The sequence below is a fragment of the Diabrotica undecimpunctata genome, chromosome 3, assembly GCF_040954645.1.
Source record: "Diabrotica undecimpunctata isolate CICGRU chromosome 3, icDiaUnde3, whole genome shotgun sequence".
Lineage (NCBI taxonomy): Eukaryota > Metazoa > Arthropoda > Insecta > Coleoptera > Chrysomelidae > Diabrotica > Diabrotica undecimpunctata.
The window spans coordinates 171,395,204-171,415,983 of NC_092805.1; the positions used below are offsets into that span (position 1 = coordinate 171,395,204).

General features: G+C 33.4%; 1 protein-coding gene across 1 annotated transcript in view; it reads left to right on the forward strand.

Moving 5' to 3' along the window:
* The first annotated feature begins 617 nt into the window (after nt 1-617).
* The window catches only part of LOC140436140 (uncharacterized), a 40,181-nt gene continuing 20,018 nt past the window's right edge, over nt 618-20,780 (forward strand). The window contains exons 1-5 of the mRNA XM_072524847.1: nt 618-705; nt 8,031-8,357; nt 11,065-11,391; nt 11,503-11,829; nt 11,918-12,244. Coding sequence (XP_072380948.1) covers nt 618-705; nt 8,031-8,357; nt 11,065-11,391; nt 11,503-11,829; nt 11,918-12,244 — 1,396 coding nt within the window. The remainder of the gene's footprint in view (nt 706-8,030; nt 8,358-11,064; nt 11,392-11,502; nt 11,830-11,917; nt 12,245-20,780) is intronic.

Here is a 20,780-nt window from a genome sequence, read left to right on the forward strand (position 1 = left end):
TCGTAGATGATTTATAGAAGGACATTGTTTTGGACGACCACTTTCTCCTAGGCAGGGATTTATCAGATGATGATATAAATGAGCTGCAAGAGATGGACGAAGAAATTGAATTTAATGAAAAACTCGCCTCAGGTTCTGCTGGAACCAATATTGCTGAAAAAGTTAGTAACTCTGAAGTAAATGATGTTAAAAAATATTGGTTAGTACTTTTTATTTTTCTGTGAAGATCACCTTTACGCTGAAGTGATAACAGCAATAGAAAATGATGGAGCGATGATCACTGCCATGGTAAAATCGCTAAAGTTTTGGAAATGGCCAGAAAGACGCGACCAAATTTAGTATTCTTGGGACAATGTAATTGGCGCCATAAATCCTCCTAAACAAATTGTCAGACGAGGATTTTACATTGTTCCAGAATGCGGAATGTGGTGGGATTAGTTTTAATCTTTGTATTTTTACTATTGTCGTTATAATAAAATTTGTTGCTTCACCGTATATTTTGACAAATAACGAATGACAATTGACGAATGGTGTTAATCCTCACTAAATTTGTTTCTGAATGGTACTAAGTATGAGTCGACCAATGTTTACCGACATTGATGCCTTTTATTTTTGGCATGTCTGGCACAGGAGCTGCATACTTTGCTAGCGTAAGAACCAACTGTGCCAGAAAGGTCGTGAAACAGGCGTCAATGTCGGTAACAAGTAAGAAAATGTATAGTATGATGGAAAAATAAATAGCAAATGCTAAATCCCGGGAATAACGAAGAAAAAGAGTTTGATAAGACGAAGATAAAAAGGAAAACCTAGAATATCGTTTAGTAATGAATTAGAGTAGAGTGCAAGATGCAAATTGGCAGGATAAAGTAAAAGTGCTACATAGAAAAGTTGAGATAAACAATATAGTGAAAACTGTGTAATTTGTAGTTATTTCTAGATATTTTTCTTGTTAATGATAATCGTAGTAGTTTGTATATAATTAATAGTTTGTAATTTCTATATAAATATTTTTTTATTGTTTATTAAATTCTGCCCACGCCAATGATACAAATAAAGCAAATGATTGAAAATTAAAATAGTAGTCCGTGGTTGTTCCAGTACGCATTCACCTGTTTCCTTGTATTTTGTTGCTGCGAGTTTCGAGAAAGACATTTGCATGGTGCCAAACGTCCAAAAAATGGTAAAGGGTTGTATCAAAGACGTATTTTGCTTTTTTATTACACTAATAAAATATTTTTTAAGCTTTAAAGCCTTTTGTTTGAGTACAAGGTAAACAATTCTACGAGTAGTATTACAATTATTATGATAATAAGTGTTTTTTTGTAAGAGTTAGAATGATTTTTATACACGCAAGCACAAAGTTCCAAAATGTACACAAGTTCATAGTGTTCATGTTTGTTTATTTTTGCAGGATGTTGGTAATTGTTGGGAAATTAAAAAAAAACTGTTTTTAATAAACGTTTTTATTTTAACGCGAAAGACATAATATCAATCGATGACAAACAGATTCAGTCAACTTGAGACTATTTTCAAGTAGATAATTTTTGAATAAGTAAAAAAAAATTGAAAAAATGTTGGATCTGCATCTTTCTTGTACCAAACACGTGAAATTATGCTTCTTTACCATCATTTTTGAGGAAAAAACTAAAAATACGAAAAAATCTGTAAAAAGAAACAGGTTGGTGTCAAAAAATAGAATTCAAAAAAAATAAATGAAACATTAAACACACGAGCAAACACATCTTTCATTCATCTACCTGGTCGTCATCATCCGTTCCAGATGATTCGGTTTTCTGGTTCTCTGCCATGGCTGTATCATTTGTGAGACGAATGTAAAAAGCCATTTGGTCCATAGGAACGAATCGTGTTGCCAACTGCACTACATCTGCATATTTGCCTTTTTTGACAGGTATAGGAATGCAATAGACAGAAATATCAGAAGAAACTGAGAGGTCGCTGTTTTTCAAGATTTAGCAAAAGTGAGAACTCGAAATGCCAGTAGATATACTGACTTTAATACCATCTAAATGTTCATTGCTGTACTAGAAAATTCGGTATTTGGAAATCTAGAGTCTTTGCTTTTCTGTATCTGAGATAACTTTTTTAAGATGTGCTTTATAGTGACCACTAAAGTTCAGGATCATATTTTTTTTACCAGAATGGAAATAAAATAAACTGTTTGGATGATTGTTTAACAAAATCAGCATATTGTTGGGGGATAAAAACGTAGTCCTTCTTCCTTAAAAACTTCTCAATAACTCCAAAGCAGCGATCACAGGGAAGAAAACTATGTCCTAGCTTAGGAAAGCGGTGGTATACCTTGTCAATAGATCTAATTCTCACCAGCAAATACAAAAACTAAATCATTACTGAGTTTTTGTTTTGCGCAGCAGCGTTATCGGAGAAAACGTATAAAACTTTAACATTTTTAGGGAGTACATTTTTTATGAACTTACAAAAATGACACTACTTCGTTTGGTGACTTTCGAGCCGTAGTTTCCTCATACATATAAAAGTGTACTTGATTTGTCTTACCAGAATGGGCGCAGAAGTTGTATGTCTACAACTGGCGTTTGTAGAAAGCTTCCCCAGCAGGAATTTTTGGAAGTGGAAGGTTTTGTTTGAAATCAAAGGTCAGAACCTCCACTTCGTCGCTAAGCTTGCACAATGTGGTTTTCTCCTTCAGCTCCTTAAAAAAAAATCGGCCTTAATTTCATGCAACTTTTTTTCCGCTGCTAAAACTTTTCGTTCATTTTCGTCGAGGGTCACATCTTTGATCACATATTTTGCACGTATCTGATCGAGGTGAGCCAAATCTATAGTTAAGGTTTTCTTTGAAGTATCAATAGTAAAAGTCATAGGGAACTTTGGGTTTATATTTAGGATTGCTAACACTTTCTGGTTCGTAAAGTTTCAAAGAGTTGATGCATCTTCTTTACATTTAGATCTGGAGATAAATAGAAGCGACGGGATTTGTTTCTACTATAATGCGATTCACGCCTTGGAAAGCTTTGGATGTGCATGTTCACTTTTTTGAGTGTCTCGTTAGATTTTCGGTTGAGTCTATTTGTATGCTTTCCTTTGTTACTAGGTGGCACTGCAATATCTCTGTCACGAAAAGTTTGAGCAATGAGATTTACACGTTTCCTTGATATGCCGTGGATTGAACCAAAAGCATGTCTACAAACTTGAACAAGTGCGGTCTTGTCTTTCATTAGTCTTTTTTTTGAGTTCTTTGAAAGGCTGCTTTATAGACTATAAATATGTGATAAGTATCAATGTCATATTCCAGTGTTTTTTTCTAAAATTTGTTTTAGAGTTGCAATCTGGTGAATTGTTGATTTACTACCTCTGAAGCCAGTCTGGTATTTTCCTACTATCCGTTCTGCATATTGTGCCATACGGTGAAATAGTACTGTGGGAAATACATTATATTTATATTGTGGTTAAAGCATTCAAAGATTTCTTCTTTTTTGTGTATGGTGAAAAGTATTCCAATATTCCAATCATTGGGGAGGGATTTCTGTGTGCATATTTCTTTTATAAGCTGCTGCAATGCCATTATGGTATCATGGCCATTTTTTAGTAGCTGAGAGATTATCTATTTCGGGGGATTTCTTTCTGGCTAGTTTCTTAACTGCATCTTTCACTTCAAAAATCGTTGGAGGTTCCTCTTCCCTTTCGTCCACTTCCCTTACCTCATCTCTTTCGTCTTCCAGGTTTTCTTCTTCCTCCTTTATATTAAGTACCTGGTTAAGTATTCCACCCATCTTATAAGTCGACTTTCTTCCATCAATTTCAAGATGTATTCTACCATCCATTTAGTTTTCTTCTTCTTTCATTATTTGTGGAGATTTCGGTAACTTGGTTTTTAAATTCACTCCATACTTCCTCTAGATCTTCTAGTTGTTCTCCGATGTTCCTTATTATATTATTAAATTGGTTTTAAAATATTATCTACTAAACTAAGTTTAGTTTATTGGTTTTTGCTTTTTGTCCTTGGATTTTTTATTCTAAGTTAATAAGTTTTAAAACTAACACAGTTGGCTGTTAGTTAATGTAAACACCTGTCTCGGTGGTTCTCTTGCGTTGGTGAAGGGTAAAATTGTTGAACGAATATAATTGTATATGCAGTGGCGCTATTAGAGTAGGAATGATCCAGTGGTTGCTATATTATATCAGCAGACTACCCTCTTCTACTTATTGTAAATAATAATATATATTATATATTGAAACACTGAAGCATAAAGAAATGTCAAAAAATTAACAAAAAATTATTTCAAAGATCAAACACTTTTCTATAGCTCTGTATATCTATCAACATATTAATTTGACTGTATATCCCACACCATCCCACAATTTTTCTATCTGTGTAGAAATTAAATAAGATGTTCAAATTACGTCTTAATTCAAATGCGCACCCTGTAGAGAAGTTTTCTGTTAATCCTTCTTATCTTCTAACGAATGTTGAACAACAATAGCGTTTTCTGAATCAGGTGCATGGTTCGGTACTATTGTGAGCCCACGACAGCTCGTGGGCGGAAAAAATATCAAGAAACAGGTTGAAACATAGTACCATATTCGTCGATAGTTCCATTTTTGTCGACACTGCGCTAAGGTTATCGATGGATTTTGGTTTTTGCTCTTTTGTAACATATACAGTATGTAGAATTTTGTGTTGTGCAAGAAGAGAAACGTCTCTCTTCGAATACTTCATAAACAAAAATATTGGTGAACAAAAACATCTGTGTTAAATGAGAAGAACTAAAAATCTCTCTACTATTATTATATTAACCATTCAATATATACTTTATGATATCCTGATAAATTGGTTATATATATAGTGGATATAGGTTTTTCATTCGCGTGTTACATTCTCTTCGAGAATACTCTGGTGGGGACAGTTAAGGCATTGAAGATGATCTATTTTTCGAGTCGGAGAATACCTTATCCTATTTAATCATAGTTGTTTTCTCTGGAGTGATCGATGCTCTAATTATTCAATTCATGGTTTTTCGTATTTTAAAATTAGGGTTTGACGGTCCATCGAACTTCGAGAAAAAAATGAAATTTTTTAAAATAAAGTGAAAAAGTTTGAGATTTGCTGTTTGTTTAACCTTTTTTATATTTTCTGATGCATTTCTACGCATTGTGGCATCTGAGAATCTATAAAATCGTCCCCAGAAATTTCATATGTGATGCTATATCGATCACAAAATCTTTACTACTTATTTTTATTTGAAAAAAATTTAGTAATTGACATTACTATTTACAAAATAGTTTTTGTACCATCACTATTTATTTGGTGTATATATAATAATATTTTAAATTACAACAACTGAAATATATTTTTAAAAATATACTGAAAATGTTATGGGTTTAGTATACACTTCCCTATTTGTAATTCCTCTTTTTTCAATGAAAGAAGTCTGCAATAGTAAGTCTATTTGAGCTGTTAATAGTGTGGGGTGGAAATTTTCATGTTGTAGGTTTCCGACTATGAATGTGTGAAAATATTCCTGAGCGAATGGACTATGTATCTTAGTAGATTAACTAGGTAGTTAGGCACTCTCATATATCATATTAAAAGTTCTTTTGCCGTTCATTGATTATATGTAAGTAGGTATGTAGGAGTATGCATGAGGAATAAGGTCAACGGTTCTGTAATTGCTGAATATGGTTAGTGATCCTTTCTTATGGATAGAGATAAAGGTTAATTCGCACCACTTATTAGGCCACTCACACATTGCTTTGAGAGTATCTGCTGGTAGGCCATCTATCTCCGTTTTTTTTTATTTCTAGGTGGTTGAGAGCCTTCTGTACTTCTGATCGTAAAATAATTGGTTCTGACTCTTTGATGGTATGTTTATTGTGTTCTGAGATTGGTGCATCTTTTGAAGTTTACTTGTATAATTCTCAGCAGTAGGTTTTCCATGTTTCTGTAATGCTCTCTATGTCAGTTTTTATTTCTCCGTTATGGTCTTGAATGGCCTTGACCTTTTGGGCCAAATATTTACCTTTTTAAATAGATACTAGACGTTTATGGCGGTTTTGTATATTGCTCCAGTTCTTAACTTACCTTGTGGTATGTTGTAGAACAAATGTTTTAACAAATATCCTTAGGATTCTGACACCTCTGTAGTTAGAGAGGAAGTTCATTTGAGATTTTTTATAAACGGCAACTACCTTAGATATCTTTAAGATGCCTTCAAATTTTTCGATAAATACATACAGTCATTTTCAAAATTAGTTAGAATCGAAAATATCTTATTCGAACATCCCTTCAATAAAGAAAGTGCCTTGTCAAGTCTAGTAGATTTTATATTTTTAACTTTATTGGTTATTTAAATGTTTGAGTAACTGGAGTTTAAAAGAAAAAACTTGTGTTGAAAAATTTACGAAAAAACTAGCAAACGTTAATAATAGAAAATAATAGAAAAGGAGTACTTTGAGCTCAAATCAATAAACGCAGGGTCTCAGAAGTCAGTACTCTTGGACCAGTAATATATCTTTTGTATACATATATGGAGAACCTGGCGGAAACTGAATCGCATACACACAGGTGTTGCTCCTGTAAAACAGAACCTCATTAAATGGGGCATCAAGACAGACAGCGACGCACTTTGTGAATGTGGGGAAATACAGAACGTGGAGCACCTGAGAGTATGCAGACTTTGCCCCTCGATGATTTATGGCTCGCAAATACAAAGGGTGTAGACGTAGCCCAATATTGGGCAGAAAAACTGTAGTCGGATCCAGACACGAAAAAGTAAAGTAAGTGTATACATATAACATTACGAAGCGAGAAACATAAAATTCTTGTTCTTGTAGTGCCCCTGAAGAGAGTTGTGTTGAACCACGTACGTAGATTTTGACATCATTATGGACTTATGGGCTACACTTAGATAATTACTAGAATCGGCGTATCACCCTAGCAGCAGCTTATGTTGATGAGAATGATGAAAAAAGCAAACTTTACCTAAAAGTTTGTTGTGTTAATAGCTTAATCTGAAAATTTATCGATATTAAATGAATTTTTCTTGGACGAGACACACTGTATCTGAAAAAATTGAGAATTTGCACTCCATTAAACCATATTACAATATTTTATTGTGAAACATTCAACGCGAATCCATCAGAAAAGAAGAAAGTGTATCAATAACTGTTGAACGTGAAAAAGATCCGATTTGGGAGGTCAGAGGTCGCCGTGATCCCGAGACTGTCGCCAGACAATGCTAACTTTGCTTTTATATCATTTTAAATTCAATTCAATTTTAAATTTGCTTTTATATCATTTAAATATTTATTTTGTTCAGTGTTTGTAAATCATTAAATTAATGCTGGGAAAAATTAATGATCGTTCTGCGAAGATTTATTAAGAAATAATTTTATTGTTGTTTTTCTGTATATTTCCTTGATGGCTTTTATTAAGGTATTATGTCACATGCTTTTATTAGATCTATGAAGGTTAGGTGAAGGCGTCTTCCTGTGTTCACTTTTTTCTCTATTATTTGCTTTAATGTAAAGAAATGATCTACACACCAACGTCCTCCACGGAATCCACATTGTTCCTTGGTTTCTTGTTCCTTGTATTCGTTTTTAATTGAGTCTAAGTTGAGTTGAGTTTAATTGAGATTCAAGTGCAAGGCACTTGAGAAAGGCAATCAGCCGAAACAGCTGTAGTGATAAGAATTTAAAATAAATTTTGTGGAAGTTTTGAAAACAAAGTTTTCAGTGTTTTATTGTTACATAAAATGAATTTCCATCAAGTAACGGTCGAATCCATCAATTATCTGTTTATATTTTTTAGGTCTCTCGTTGCAGTTACTCAAATTTTATTGTCCACTACTTTTATATTTACTTATTAGTTTGCATCAAATAGTACTTTTCGGACACTGACAATCTACAGAACAACACTATCTTTACATAATCTATATCTAGATTGTTACAAGATTTATGCTGACACTCTACAGAATAACACTATATTTATAAATTCTGCGTAGACCTTTAAAATTTTGTTCCTTTTCTAGCTTATACGGACAATTTTGCAGTCACTTACGATACAGCTCAAAAGAAATGGCGTATACAAATAAAATCGCCCCTGAATTCTGAAGATTTTGATTCTTTAACAGAAATCGTTCTGACTATGGAAGCTACAGAGACTGGCATCTTTAAAACAGGAAAATCGGTTTTGGTAATAGAAATTAAGAAGGACGAAACAGTAACTGCACCACAGTTTACCGATTTGTACTACGAGGCTGAATATAAACCAAGTCAAACAGATTATATAGATTTTAAAACAGATGTTGCTTTTACCGAAAAAATTGATCCAAAGAATTTAAAAATAGCACTGAATAGTAAGTTGACCAAATTTGTAACAATTTTAATGATCGTCGACATTATAACACCTAATTGCAGAACACAAACAGATGTTCACACTCGTTGTTACTTTTATAGATTACTAGAAACTGAAGACTTACTTTTATTTTTTGGCAGTTTTTTGTTTGTCATTTTCTGGTTTTGAGGCGATAGAGCCTGATCAATCGTAGGTGTCAATCGAGGAAAACCTACCCACATTATTTACGAAAATATTTCTACTATGAAAATGATAGAAGTAGTAGTTTTTACAATTTCTTCATCTCTATTCATTTTTCTTTCGGATACTTTTTTTATATTTTGTAGGACATCTTTTTGTTTATTAATAACAATCCCTCCATTGACATTGATATTCAAGTACTATACGTCTTCTATTTAATAAATTTCAACGTTTGAGCATAAACTACCCGTTGCTATTCTCACATTCAAAAATCAGTGTTCTTGCCTCATCTTGATAATTAATTATGGTTTTTATAAACTTTACTTTCAATAATTATTCCAGTCTGGTCTTCTATTCGCTACATATATCTACCAGTTAATCTACTTAATCTTAAATGCTTTTCCATGCGTTGCTGTCACCTTTTTTTACACTTCGATTTCTTCTGAGACTATACCGTTGCATTTCACAGCACAAATGATTTATCTAATTGTCATTTTTACTAATCTTACTATTTTTTTTGGCACTTGAAATTCTTTTAGCGCTTCTATGAATTTGTCTATTGTATCGTAGGCGGCTTTGTAATCAATGAAAAGTACTTGTGCTGAAATGTTGTATTCATAGCAATTGATCAGGATTTGTTTTAGCATAAAAATTTGATCGGTTGTTGATTTTCCTTTCCGAAATCCTTCTTGGTATTCTCCTAGATTCTTATCTACATATATTTCTAATCGTTTTTTAATTAGTATGTCGAGCACTTTAAATATTACCTCTAATAAGGATATTCCTCTATAGTTTGCGCATTTAGTTCTATCTCCCTTTTTGTGTGTAGGAATTCCTTCTTCTCGTTGCACCGTCTCCTTTCGAAGGTTGGCGATCCAAATGGCAATTGTAGTTTTGGAAACTGCTGCGCGAAAGATCTCTGCGGATGAGCGATCTAACCATCTCCTCAGGTCTTTCAGCCACGAGTTCTGGCGTCTTCCTACTGATCTTTTGCCCTGTACTTTTCCTTCCAGTATAATTTGAAGTAATTCATATCTTTCGCCTCTCAACACATGACCCAAGTATTGCATTTTCCTCTCTTTGATTATTCTTAGTAATTCTTTTGGTTTACACATGCGACGAAGTACCTCAACATTAGTAACTTTTTGTACCCATGGAATCCTCAACATTCGTCTGTAAATATACATCTCAAAAGCATCTATTCTTTTTTCTATTTCAGAGTCCATTGTCCAACTTTCACAGCCATACAGTAAGACAGAAAAAACGTAACATCTGATTATTCGGATTCTAAGCTGTAGACTAAGGTCTGATCTTGTAAAAAATGTTTTCAAAAAAAATATGTAGGAATTATAATCGACTTATTCCATTATTGAGGTATTTCTTCAGCATACCACACTTCGAAGTATTAGCTCACTAAGTTTTTTTATTAAAGCCTCTCCTCTACATTTTAAGTTCTCTGCCACAATGCGGCTCTCCTCGGGGCTTTTTGATTTTTCATATCTTTTTCTTCAATTTCTTCGCTTGTGGGCTTTGGGATTTCTTCTATTGCTATTTGAGGTTTAGAAACAATATAATTTTCTTCAGTAGCCACTCCTACATTTAGCATCTCTTCGAAATATTCTTTCCAAGTTTCATATATTTGGTCTTCGTCCACTATCAAGTTTCCTTGCTTATCTTTTACATTTATCCTTTTTCTCTGATACCCAGTTTTAATGTATTTTACCTCTTTGTAAAAATTTTTTATTTCATTTTTTTTGTAATTTTCTTCACTGCGCTTTACTTTATCATCCATATACTTTCGTTTCCGCTCCCTTAGGATTTTCTTTACTTTTTTTCCATGTTCGGCATATTTCTAGGTCGTTCTAGGTCAAACCTGATCTTTTTTTAACTCTGTTCTACATTCGTTATCGAACCAGTAGTTTTTTCTAAATCACCTTGTTCTTGGTATGTTCTTCGACGTTGCTTCCTTTATAGTGTTTGTCATTTTCAAGAAATTTTGTTGTATGTTACTCACAGTAGCAGTATCTTGTTTGGCATAAGTTTCCTGTATATCCTTTTGATAATCCTGCACTACCTCAAATTTTCGCAGTTTTTTTAAATTAAATTTACGTTGCACTTTCTTTTTCCGTTTATGCTTTTTAACTATTGCTTCTCTCATATTAATTCTAAGCAAAAAATGATCTGAGTATACGTCAGCCCCTCTGCAATTTTCCACGTTTCTTATATATATATATATATATATATATATATATATATATATATATATATATAAATGCGTACTCATTATTTTCATCCTGTTTTCAATTGGGAATGCGATCAATTTTGGCCATTATCATTTGTAACTAAGATGTATTTAGGTTATATGTTTTGTTTCAAGTTTGTCGAGAAACTCTTATCCAGTGCATGTTTATCTCAAGATATATCCTGTTAATCTATTATAACAAAATGGAATTTTAAACTGACACTCTACAGAATGACACTAAATTTAAGGATCAACATTGATCAATAAATGTTTGTTACATTTGTAGCTTATACCGATAATTTCGGAGTGACTTATGATACAAATCAAAATAAATGGCGTATACAAATAAAATCTCCTCTGAATTCTGAAGATTTTAACTCTTTATCAGAAATCATTCTGACCATGGAAGCTACAGAGTCGGAAGTCACTGAAACAGGAAAGTCAGTGTTAGTTGTCGAACTGAAAACAGACGCAACTGAAGTGGGACCACAATTTAAGGATTTATACTATCAAGCTGAATATAAACAAGGCCAAACTGATTATATAGACTTTAAAACAGATGTTGGTTTTACCGAAAATATTGATCCAAAAAATTTAAAAGTAGCTCTAGACAGTAAGTTGTCTACTAAATCAAAATAACAATATTTATGCTGACACTCTACAGAACAACACTATATTTATATAATCTCCGATCAGACCTTTAAATCTTTGTTCCTTTTTTTAGCTTATACGGACAATTTCGCGGTCACTTATGATACTGCTCAAAAGAAATGGCGTATACAAATAAAATCTCCTCTGGATTCTAAATATTTTGATACCTTATCCGAAATCGTACTGACCATGGAAGCTACAGAGACTGGAGTTACTAAAACTGGCAAATCTGTGTTGGTTATCGAACTCAAAACAGACACAACAGAAGTTGGACCACAATTTAAGGACTTATACTATCAATCTGAATATAAACAAGGCCAAACTGAATATATAGATTTTAAAACAGATGTTGCATTTGAAGGAGACATTGCTGCGGAGAAACTAAAAATAACGCTGAACAGTAAGTTGTCAATTATAGTCAAATAACAACAATTTAAACCCACAGTACAGAATAACATTATATTTATATCATTTTGTTCCTTTTCTAGCTTATACCGACAATTTCGCGGTAACTTACGATACAGCTCAAAAGAAATGGCGTATACAAATAAAATCTCCTTTGAATTCTGAAGATTTTGAATCCTTATCAGAAATCGTACTGACCATGGAAGCTATAGAGACTGGAGTTACTAAAACTGGCAAATCTGTGTTGGTTATCGAACTCAAAACAGATGCAACAGAAGTGGGACCACAATTTAAGGACTTATATTACCAATCTGAATATAAACAAGGCCAAACTGATTATATTGAATTTAAAACAGCTGTTGCATTTGAAGGAGACGTTGCTGCGGAGAAACTAAAAATAACACTGAACAGTAAGTTGTCAATTCGAATACTTCATAAACAAAAATATTGGTGAACAAAAACATCTGTGTTAAATGAGAAGAACTAAAAATCTCTCTACTATTATTATATTAACCATTCAATATATACTTTATGATATCCTGATAAATTGGTTATATATATAGTGGATATAGGTTTTTCATTCGCGTGTTACATTCTCTTCGAGAATACTCTGGTGGGGACAGTTAAGGCATTGAAGATGATCTATTTTTCGAGTCGGAGAATACCTTATCCTATTTAATCATAGTTGTTTTCTCTGGAGTGATCGATGCTCTAATTATTCAATTCATGGTTTTTCGTATTTTAAAATTAGGGTTTGACGGTCCATCGAACTTCGAGAAAAAAATGAAATTTTTTAAAATAAAGTGAAAAAGTTTGAGATTTGCTGTTTGTTTAACCTTTTTTATATTTTCTGATGCATTTCTACGCATTGTGGCATCTGAGAATCTATAAAATCGTCCCCAGAAATTTCATATGTGATGCTATATCGATCACAAAATCTTTACTACTTATTTTTATTTGAAAAAAATTTAGTAATTGACATTACTATTTACAAAATAGTTTTTGTACCATCACTATTTATTTGGTGTATATATAATAATATTTTAAATTACAACAACTGAAATATATTTTTAAAAATATACTGAAAATGTTATGGGTTTAGTATACACTTCCCTATTTGTAATTCCTCTTTTTTCAATGAAAGAAGTCTGCAATAGTAAGTCTATTTGAGCTGTTAATAGTGTGGGGTGGAAATTTTCATGTTGTAGGTTTCCGACTATGAATGTGTGAAAATATTCCTGAGCGAATGGACTATGTATCTTAGTAGATTAACTAGGTAGTTAGGCACTCTCATATATCATATTAAAAGTTCTTTTGCCGTTCATTGATTATATGTAAGTAGGTATGTAGGAGTATGCATGAGGAATAAGGTCAACGGTTCTGTAATTGCTGAATATGGTTAGTGATCCTTTCTTATGGATAGAGATAAAGGTTAATTCGCACCACTTATTAGGCCACTCACACATTGCTTTGAGAGTATCTGCTGGTAGGCCATCTATCTCCGTTTTTTTTTATTTCTAGGTGGTTGAGAGCCTTCTGTACTTCTGATCGTAAAATAATTGGTTCTGACTCTTTGATGGTATGTTTATTGTGTTCTGAGATTGGTGCATCTTTTGAAGTTTACTTGTATAATTCTCAGCAGTAGGTTTTCCATGTTTCTGTAATGCTCTCTATGTCAGTTTTTATTTCTCCGTTATGGTCTTGAATGGCCTTGACCTTTTGGGCCAAATATTTACCTTTTTAAATAGATACTAGACGTTTATGGCGGTTTTGTATATTGCTCCAGTTCTTAACTTACCTTGTGGTATGTTGTAGAACAAATGTTTTAACAAATATCCTTAGGATTCTGACACCTCTGTAGTTAGAGAGGAAGTTCATTTGAGATTTTTTATAAACGGCAACTACCTTAGATATCTTTAAGATGCCTTCAAATTTTTCGATAAATACATACAGTCATTTTCAAAATTAGTTAGAATCGAAAATATCTTATTCGAACATCCCTTCAATAAAGAAAGTGCCTTGTCAAGTCTAGTAGATTTTATATTTTTAACTTTATTGGTTATTTAAATGTTTGAGTAACTGGAGTTTAAAAGAAAAAACTTGTGTTGAAAAATTTACGAAAAAACTAGCAAACGTTAATAATAGAAAATAATAGAAAAGGAGTACTTTGAGCTCAAATCAATAAACGCAGGGTCTCAGACGTCAGTACTCTTGGACCAGTAATATATCTTTTGTATACATATATGGAGAACCTGGCGGAAACTGAATCGCATACACACAGGTGTTGCTCCTGTAAAACAGAACCTCATTAAATGGGGCATCAAGACAGACAGCGACGCACTTTGTGAATGTGGGGAAATACAGAACGTGGAGCACCTGAGAGTATGCAGACTTTGCCCCTCGATGATTTATGGCTCGCAAATACAAAGGGTGTAGACGTAGCCCAATATTGGGCAGAAAAACTGTAGTCGGATCCAGACACGAAAAAGTAAAGTAAGTGTATACATATAACATTACGAAGCGAGAAACATAAAATTCTTGTTCTTGTAGTGCCCCTGAAGAGAGTTGTGTTGAACCACGTACGTAGATTTTGACATCATTATGGACTTATGGGCTACACTTAGATAATTACTAGAATCGGCGTATCACCCTAGCAGCAGCTTATGTTGATGAGAATGATGAAAAAAGCAAACTTTACCTAAAAGTTTGTTGTGTTAATAGCTTAATCTGAAAATTTATCGATATTAAATGAATTTTTCTTGGACGAGACACACTGTATCTGAAAAAATTGAGAATTTGCACTCCATTAAACCATATTACAATATTTTATTGTGAAACATTCAACGCGAATCCATCAGAAAAGAAGAAAGTGTATCAATAACTGTTGAACGTGAAAAAGATCCGATTTGGGAGGTCAGAGGTCGCCGTGATCCCGAGACTGTCGCCAGACAATGCTAACTTTACACTTTCTATAGAATGCGCAAAAATTACGTAAATTTTAAATTTGCTTTTATATCATTTAAATATTTATTTTGTTCAGTGTTTGTAAATCATTAAATTAATGCTGGGAAAAATTAATGATCGTTCTGCGAAGATTTATTAAGAAATAATTTTATTGTTGTTTTTCTGTATATTTCCTTGATGGCTTTTATTAAGGTATTATGTCACATGCTTTTATTAGATCTATGAAGGTTAGGTGAAGGCGTCTTCCTGTGTTCACTTTTTTCTCTATTATTTGCTTTAATGTAAAGAAATGATCTACACACCAACGTCCTCCACGGAATCCACATTGTTCCTTGGTTTCTTGTTCCTTGTATTCGTTTTTAATTGAGTCTAAGTTGAGTTGAGTTTAATTGAGATTCAAGTGCAAGGCACTTGAGAAAGGCAATCAGCCGAAACAGCTGTAGTGATAAGAATTTAAAATAAATTTTGTGGAAGTTTTGAAAACAAAGTTTTCAGTGTTTTATTGTTACATAAAATGAATTTCCATCAAGTAACGGTCGAATCCATCAATTATCTGTTTATATTTTTTAGGTCTCTCGTTGCAGTTACTCAAATTTTATTGTCCACTACTTTTATATTTACTTATTAGTTTGCATCAAATAGTACTTTTCTACATTAATTGGGATTTTTTCGATATAAATTACCTTTATTTCTCATCTTACTGATCGATTACAGCAATGTCGTAGACTATAAATGTGTATATTTAAGCCGATTTATAATTTGTCAAGATGCAACCACAGCAATCCTTCATTATAATGTTTTCCTTGACGCCACCGTGTAGGAACGCGAGATAATCGAGAGCAGTAATAGCACATTTGTGCGATTAAAGAAGTACTTAGAAGATTAGAGGGTACGACCGGCCGAACAATGCGCCATGATCGACATTACCTCATTTTCCCGCGTCAGCGAAATATTGAATTCGATCTATTCCGTGTAATTAGCGGCCGACGTGCTAATTATTGGCTTCGAGTACTACTCACGGTACTTACTTGCGGTCTCGTCAAGGTCGTACTCATAAGTTCCATTTAGAAGGTTGGATCATTAGAGATACGGGAAAAATCGGTTAAAAAGTACTGATGGAAAAATGTGGTACTTTTTGAAGCATTAGCGATGAAAATATGTTTCTATTACATCAAGATTTTACACTGAGGATTTAAAGTAAACGCTCAAAGAGCTAAAATAGTACAGAGGACGAAATTAAATTTTGTAACTACTTAATATATAACTATTTTATTTGACAATTTTACACTTCAGACTACAAAGATATTCATCTATTCCATATTTTTAATAATGATGATATGATACTACAAAGGTACTTTATGTTTTTCAAGTTTTAAATATAAGTTTCCCTTCAGTTGAACGATGAATTACTCTCACACAAGTAATTTAAAACAATTATAATACAACGGAACTTTTCCTAAAATTCTGCTACTAACTATTTTCCTTGTATCCTACTTTTACGTTATTCTGGCTTGATTTTTAACATATATAAAAGAATTGTTTGTCAGAAATGTAATAAAACTCATGAGTAGGTTGACAAGTTCATAAAGATAACCTTAAATGTATGTAAACAAATTTATCAAAATATTAAATAATCTGACTCAAAATATGTTAATGGTAGTAGTTGTAAAATTTCCAAATATGTGCATAAAAATTCACGTGCAGTACCGAATATGCAGGTAATGCAGGTATATCAAAAACTATGGCCGAGCGAAGAGAGAAAAGGGAAAGGTCAATTGAAAAATGGCAAGAAAAATGGATCAACATGGAGGATGTGGCACGGTGGACAAAGATGCTCATACCGAACATAAGACATTGGGCTGTGGCCACAGGCGACTGGATTATTTTATAACCCAGGTGCTTACAGGACACGGGTGTTTTAGGGCCTACCTCTCTAGGTTCAGAAAGGATGACAGATGAATGCCCATACTGTGAACACTCCGACACTGTGACACATACGATTTTATTTATTTAGCGTATGGACTTTCACAGTACGATAAATATACAAATACAATAATATATACATATATACATATACAAATAATATGTACTAAAGATAGAATGAATGACACTAAATATTAATGTCCAATTTACATAGCCATTCAATTGCTTCTGGGGAACATTCCGCAAAGTCCTGAAGGTTTCCACGGTAGGCACGATTCAAGCAGTCTGAAATACAATGGCTTATGGTCTGTCTAGATTGTCCGCAATCGCACTGTGGACTTTCTGCACGACCCCACCTGAAAGCGAATCAGCACATTTACCATATTAAGCCTTGCCCAAGTGGACCGGGGCAGATTTGATCCGATGAAACCCTGAGTTGGGGTGGATATCTTAATATAGTCCGATTCTACTGTTGGCATCCATCTTGTTGTCCATTGCCTATGTATATCATAGGAATAAATTACCAATTTTTCGGACAGATCGTATTGGAGGATTTCTAGATCTCAGTCGCTGGTGCTCTTTTGAGATGTCTGGGATATCTTGATGTATTGGTAATTGTACGTTGGCTACAATTTTCTGGTACTCTCTCACTAATGCTGCTGTACGGCGTAGATCTGGTAGAGCAATATTGCTCAGAGTAGGTAGCCATCTCACTGGCGTTGGTTTTATTGTTCCAGTGATTATTCACATGGTTTGGTTAAGTTGGACATCGATTTTGCTTGTATGTGCACTATTTAGCCATACTGGTGCACAATATTCTGCCACAGAAAAAACCAAAGCTAGAGCAGAGGTCCGAAGAGTATCTGCAGAAGCACCCCAAGTTGTTCCAGCAAGTTTTGATATTAAGTTATTTCTTGTTCTTAGTTTGCCGGCTGCTTTTGTAAGATGACTTTTGAAGGTGAGTGTTCTATCAATTGTGACGCCTAGATATTTGGGGTTGTTGTTATGTTTGATAGCTGTATCATTTAGAGTTACATTGAGAGTATCAGTTTTGCTTGTGTTACGACGTAAGCGCCAGTTCTTAAAATAGTTACTTAGTGTAGTTAAGTCCTCGTTTAGAGCTCGTTCTCCCGCTTCTTTACTATTATCTTGGAAGCCAATGACCAGGTCGTCAGCATAAGCAAATTTTCTCGATTTTGTTTCAGGTATATCTGCTGTATAAATGATAAATAATAAAGGAGCTAGCACTGAGCCTTGAGGTAAGCCGTTGTTAAGTTTTCTAACGTTACTTTGTGCATTATTCATATATACCTGAAACAGTCTGTTAGTCAGTAGATTGTTTATCAGCTGACAAGTTTTGAGGCAAGGTATGATTTTCATCAGCTTATAAATAAGGCCCTCCCTTCACACAGTGTCATAGGCAGCCGTGAGATCTATAAATGTTATGGCAGATTTTTCGCGTCTTTCAAAGCCAGCTTCAATAAATGTAGTTAAGGACAGCACTTGGTCACAGCAACTTCGTCCTCTTCTAAATCCAGCTTGTTCAATTGGTACAGCATCCTCAATGGTGTTACATATTCGGTTATATAAAAGTCGTTCTAGTAATTTATAACAGCAACTGAGTAAGGCAATAATACAGCGGCCATTCTGCTTCAGAACCGCTGGATGACATAGAAAGTCTGGTTTAGCAGATAGACGTTCGGCGTAGACTCGGAAACTATCGCCGAACGTACGAAGAACGAATCCTGCACCAAGGTCAGTCAGGCGGCGTCCTGGACTGAGATGAGAAGTTTTAAAAACTAAGTAACTGATCAGCTATAATTCATGAAAAACTATTAGACAATTGGAAAAAAGTATGAAGAAATTATTGCAGTGTTAGAATCGAACTAAAGTTCCTACCAATTTTTCTCTAAGAGTTTTGAACAACTGGACGTAATTTTCTTTTTTTAGATTATTTTTGATGGAAAATATGCAGCTGGTATTGTTGTGTCATATATTTTACTTTGACATTTTACTAGCTACCTGGATAAGTTCAGTCTCTCTTTCAAAGTAAATTAGATTTTTTTTACAATTACTGCAGTTGATTACTTATTTTTAATATTATCAGCTTAACATTTAGCCAAACGATCAATTCCAGCTTTTCGACAGACGCTACAAACTAATTGTACATAATATAACATTGTTATTAGTATAAAGCTAATTTACGACATTTTTATTTCCACTAATCTTCATAACTAACATAAGTTCCACTATCTTCATTCTCTCTTCCCCTGCCGAATTTCGGTCTCTCAAAATCTGATTAGTAAGTTGTTGGCTGTTACTGTCTTCGGCTATAACTACTACTAGAGGTATATAACGAGCGGATTGCCACTTGCCTTCCTAATCGCTGTATAAATACTTTTTTGTGAATACCGCTGTGTTGTCTGCTATGTTCAACATAACTGTTGAAATTGATTGAACTGTTGCTTATATTCTGTTTTGAGACTGTTTTATCGCTATATTTGGGTACCCTCACTTGGCTTAGCCTTCAGGTCTCAAACAAAAGTACTACCTTTACAACGCAGCCCACACACCCCCTGTTCTACGACCATGTAATCTCTCATCACGCAAGAAAAAACAAAATAATTGCGTGAAATTAAGTTCACCTTTATTGTATGAGTACTAGACTAGGCTCGGAAGGCTATGAGTGTGTTTGTAAGTAATCCTTTATTGTTGTGATAATAGTTGCACTTTCATTAAAAACATTTCGAGTCGAGTCATCGCATCGCTAACACTTTCTTAGCTGGTGTGAAATTGAAATTCTAATCTAGAATTATCTGCCTACTAGGAAGTGACATTTTAATGATTGTCTTTTGTGTACATTGTGCGAAATTGATGAAACGATATTTTTAGATAAAGCAACAATAACAAAAATGAAGTGTTTCAGAAGAGAGATCACGAAGAGGATAAAAGTTTATAATAAACCTGTTCAAAAAGACTTTTTGTTTCAGTTTTTTGCATCTAAAGTTATAACGAATTATAGGAAGTTTAGTTCACTTTATGGTCGCAAAGTGAAAAACAATAACATACCATCACATATTGTATATATAGATATATAGGTTATGTGGAAAAATGTAATGGGGAAACAAGCACATTTTGATAAAAATTAGAATATATATTTCGGTAGTATTAGAGTACTAATTAATTTACTAATTAAATTAAATTAAAATAATTTACTAATTAAATACTAATTTATTAAATTTACTGTTTGTATTTTGAGAACGATTTCCGAAGTGGAAATTGAAACGTCAATAAACGTACTTTAACCTTTAATTGTATCTTATTCTTATTTAAATAGTATAAGTATAATTGTTTAATTCACAAAACTACAGGTTGTGGACCCAGGCAACTCTCTATAATTATAAAATATGGCAAGTATAATAAAGAATACATTTAATATTCATCTTTTAAATGGCACCAAATAATTCGTATGAAAATATAGAATTAAAATTATTTTGGAAGAAAAAGAAGTTGAAAAGTGAATTACTACTGGGTTACTGGGAGTAATTATACAGACGAGGCACAAAAGTTGGCAACCAAACAGAAAGATAAAGCTTGTAGGTCAATAATTGTATAATGCCTAGATGACAATCAATTAAAGGTTATTTAAAATAAATTAACAGCTTTTAATACGTGGCATCCTTTGCCAGAGAGATATAAGAAAGGAGACTACATGGACAAACGATTTTAAGAAAGAAACTAATATCAATAAAATTTGAATAGGCAGATCAGTTAGAGCAGTTTTTTAGTGAGTTGGATAATGTATCCAGACAATTTAGAGCAAAGGAATCTGAAATCAAGTACGAAGATCCAGTATATAATTTACATTCTATCCCACCATTCTTCAAAAAAGTTATTCTAGAAAATATAGATCCAAAAGAGTTAGCAATTGAATTGACAAAGCAAAACTTCGTGAAGAGTGGAAAGAAAGAAGGCATATACATCCAGTACATATGAAATATAAGTAAATATGAAACACCAGCAACGTTCTCCATGAAAACCATAATTTGTTACAGATGT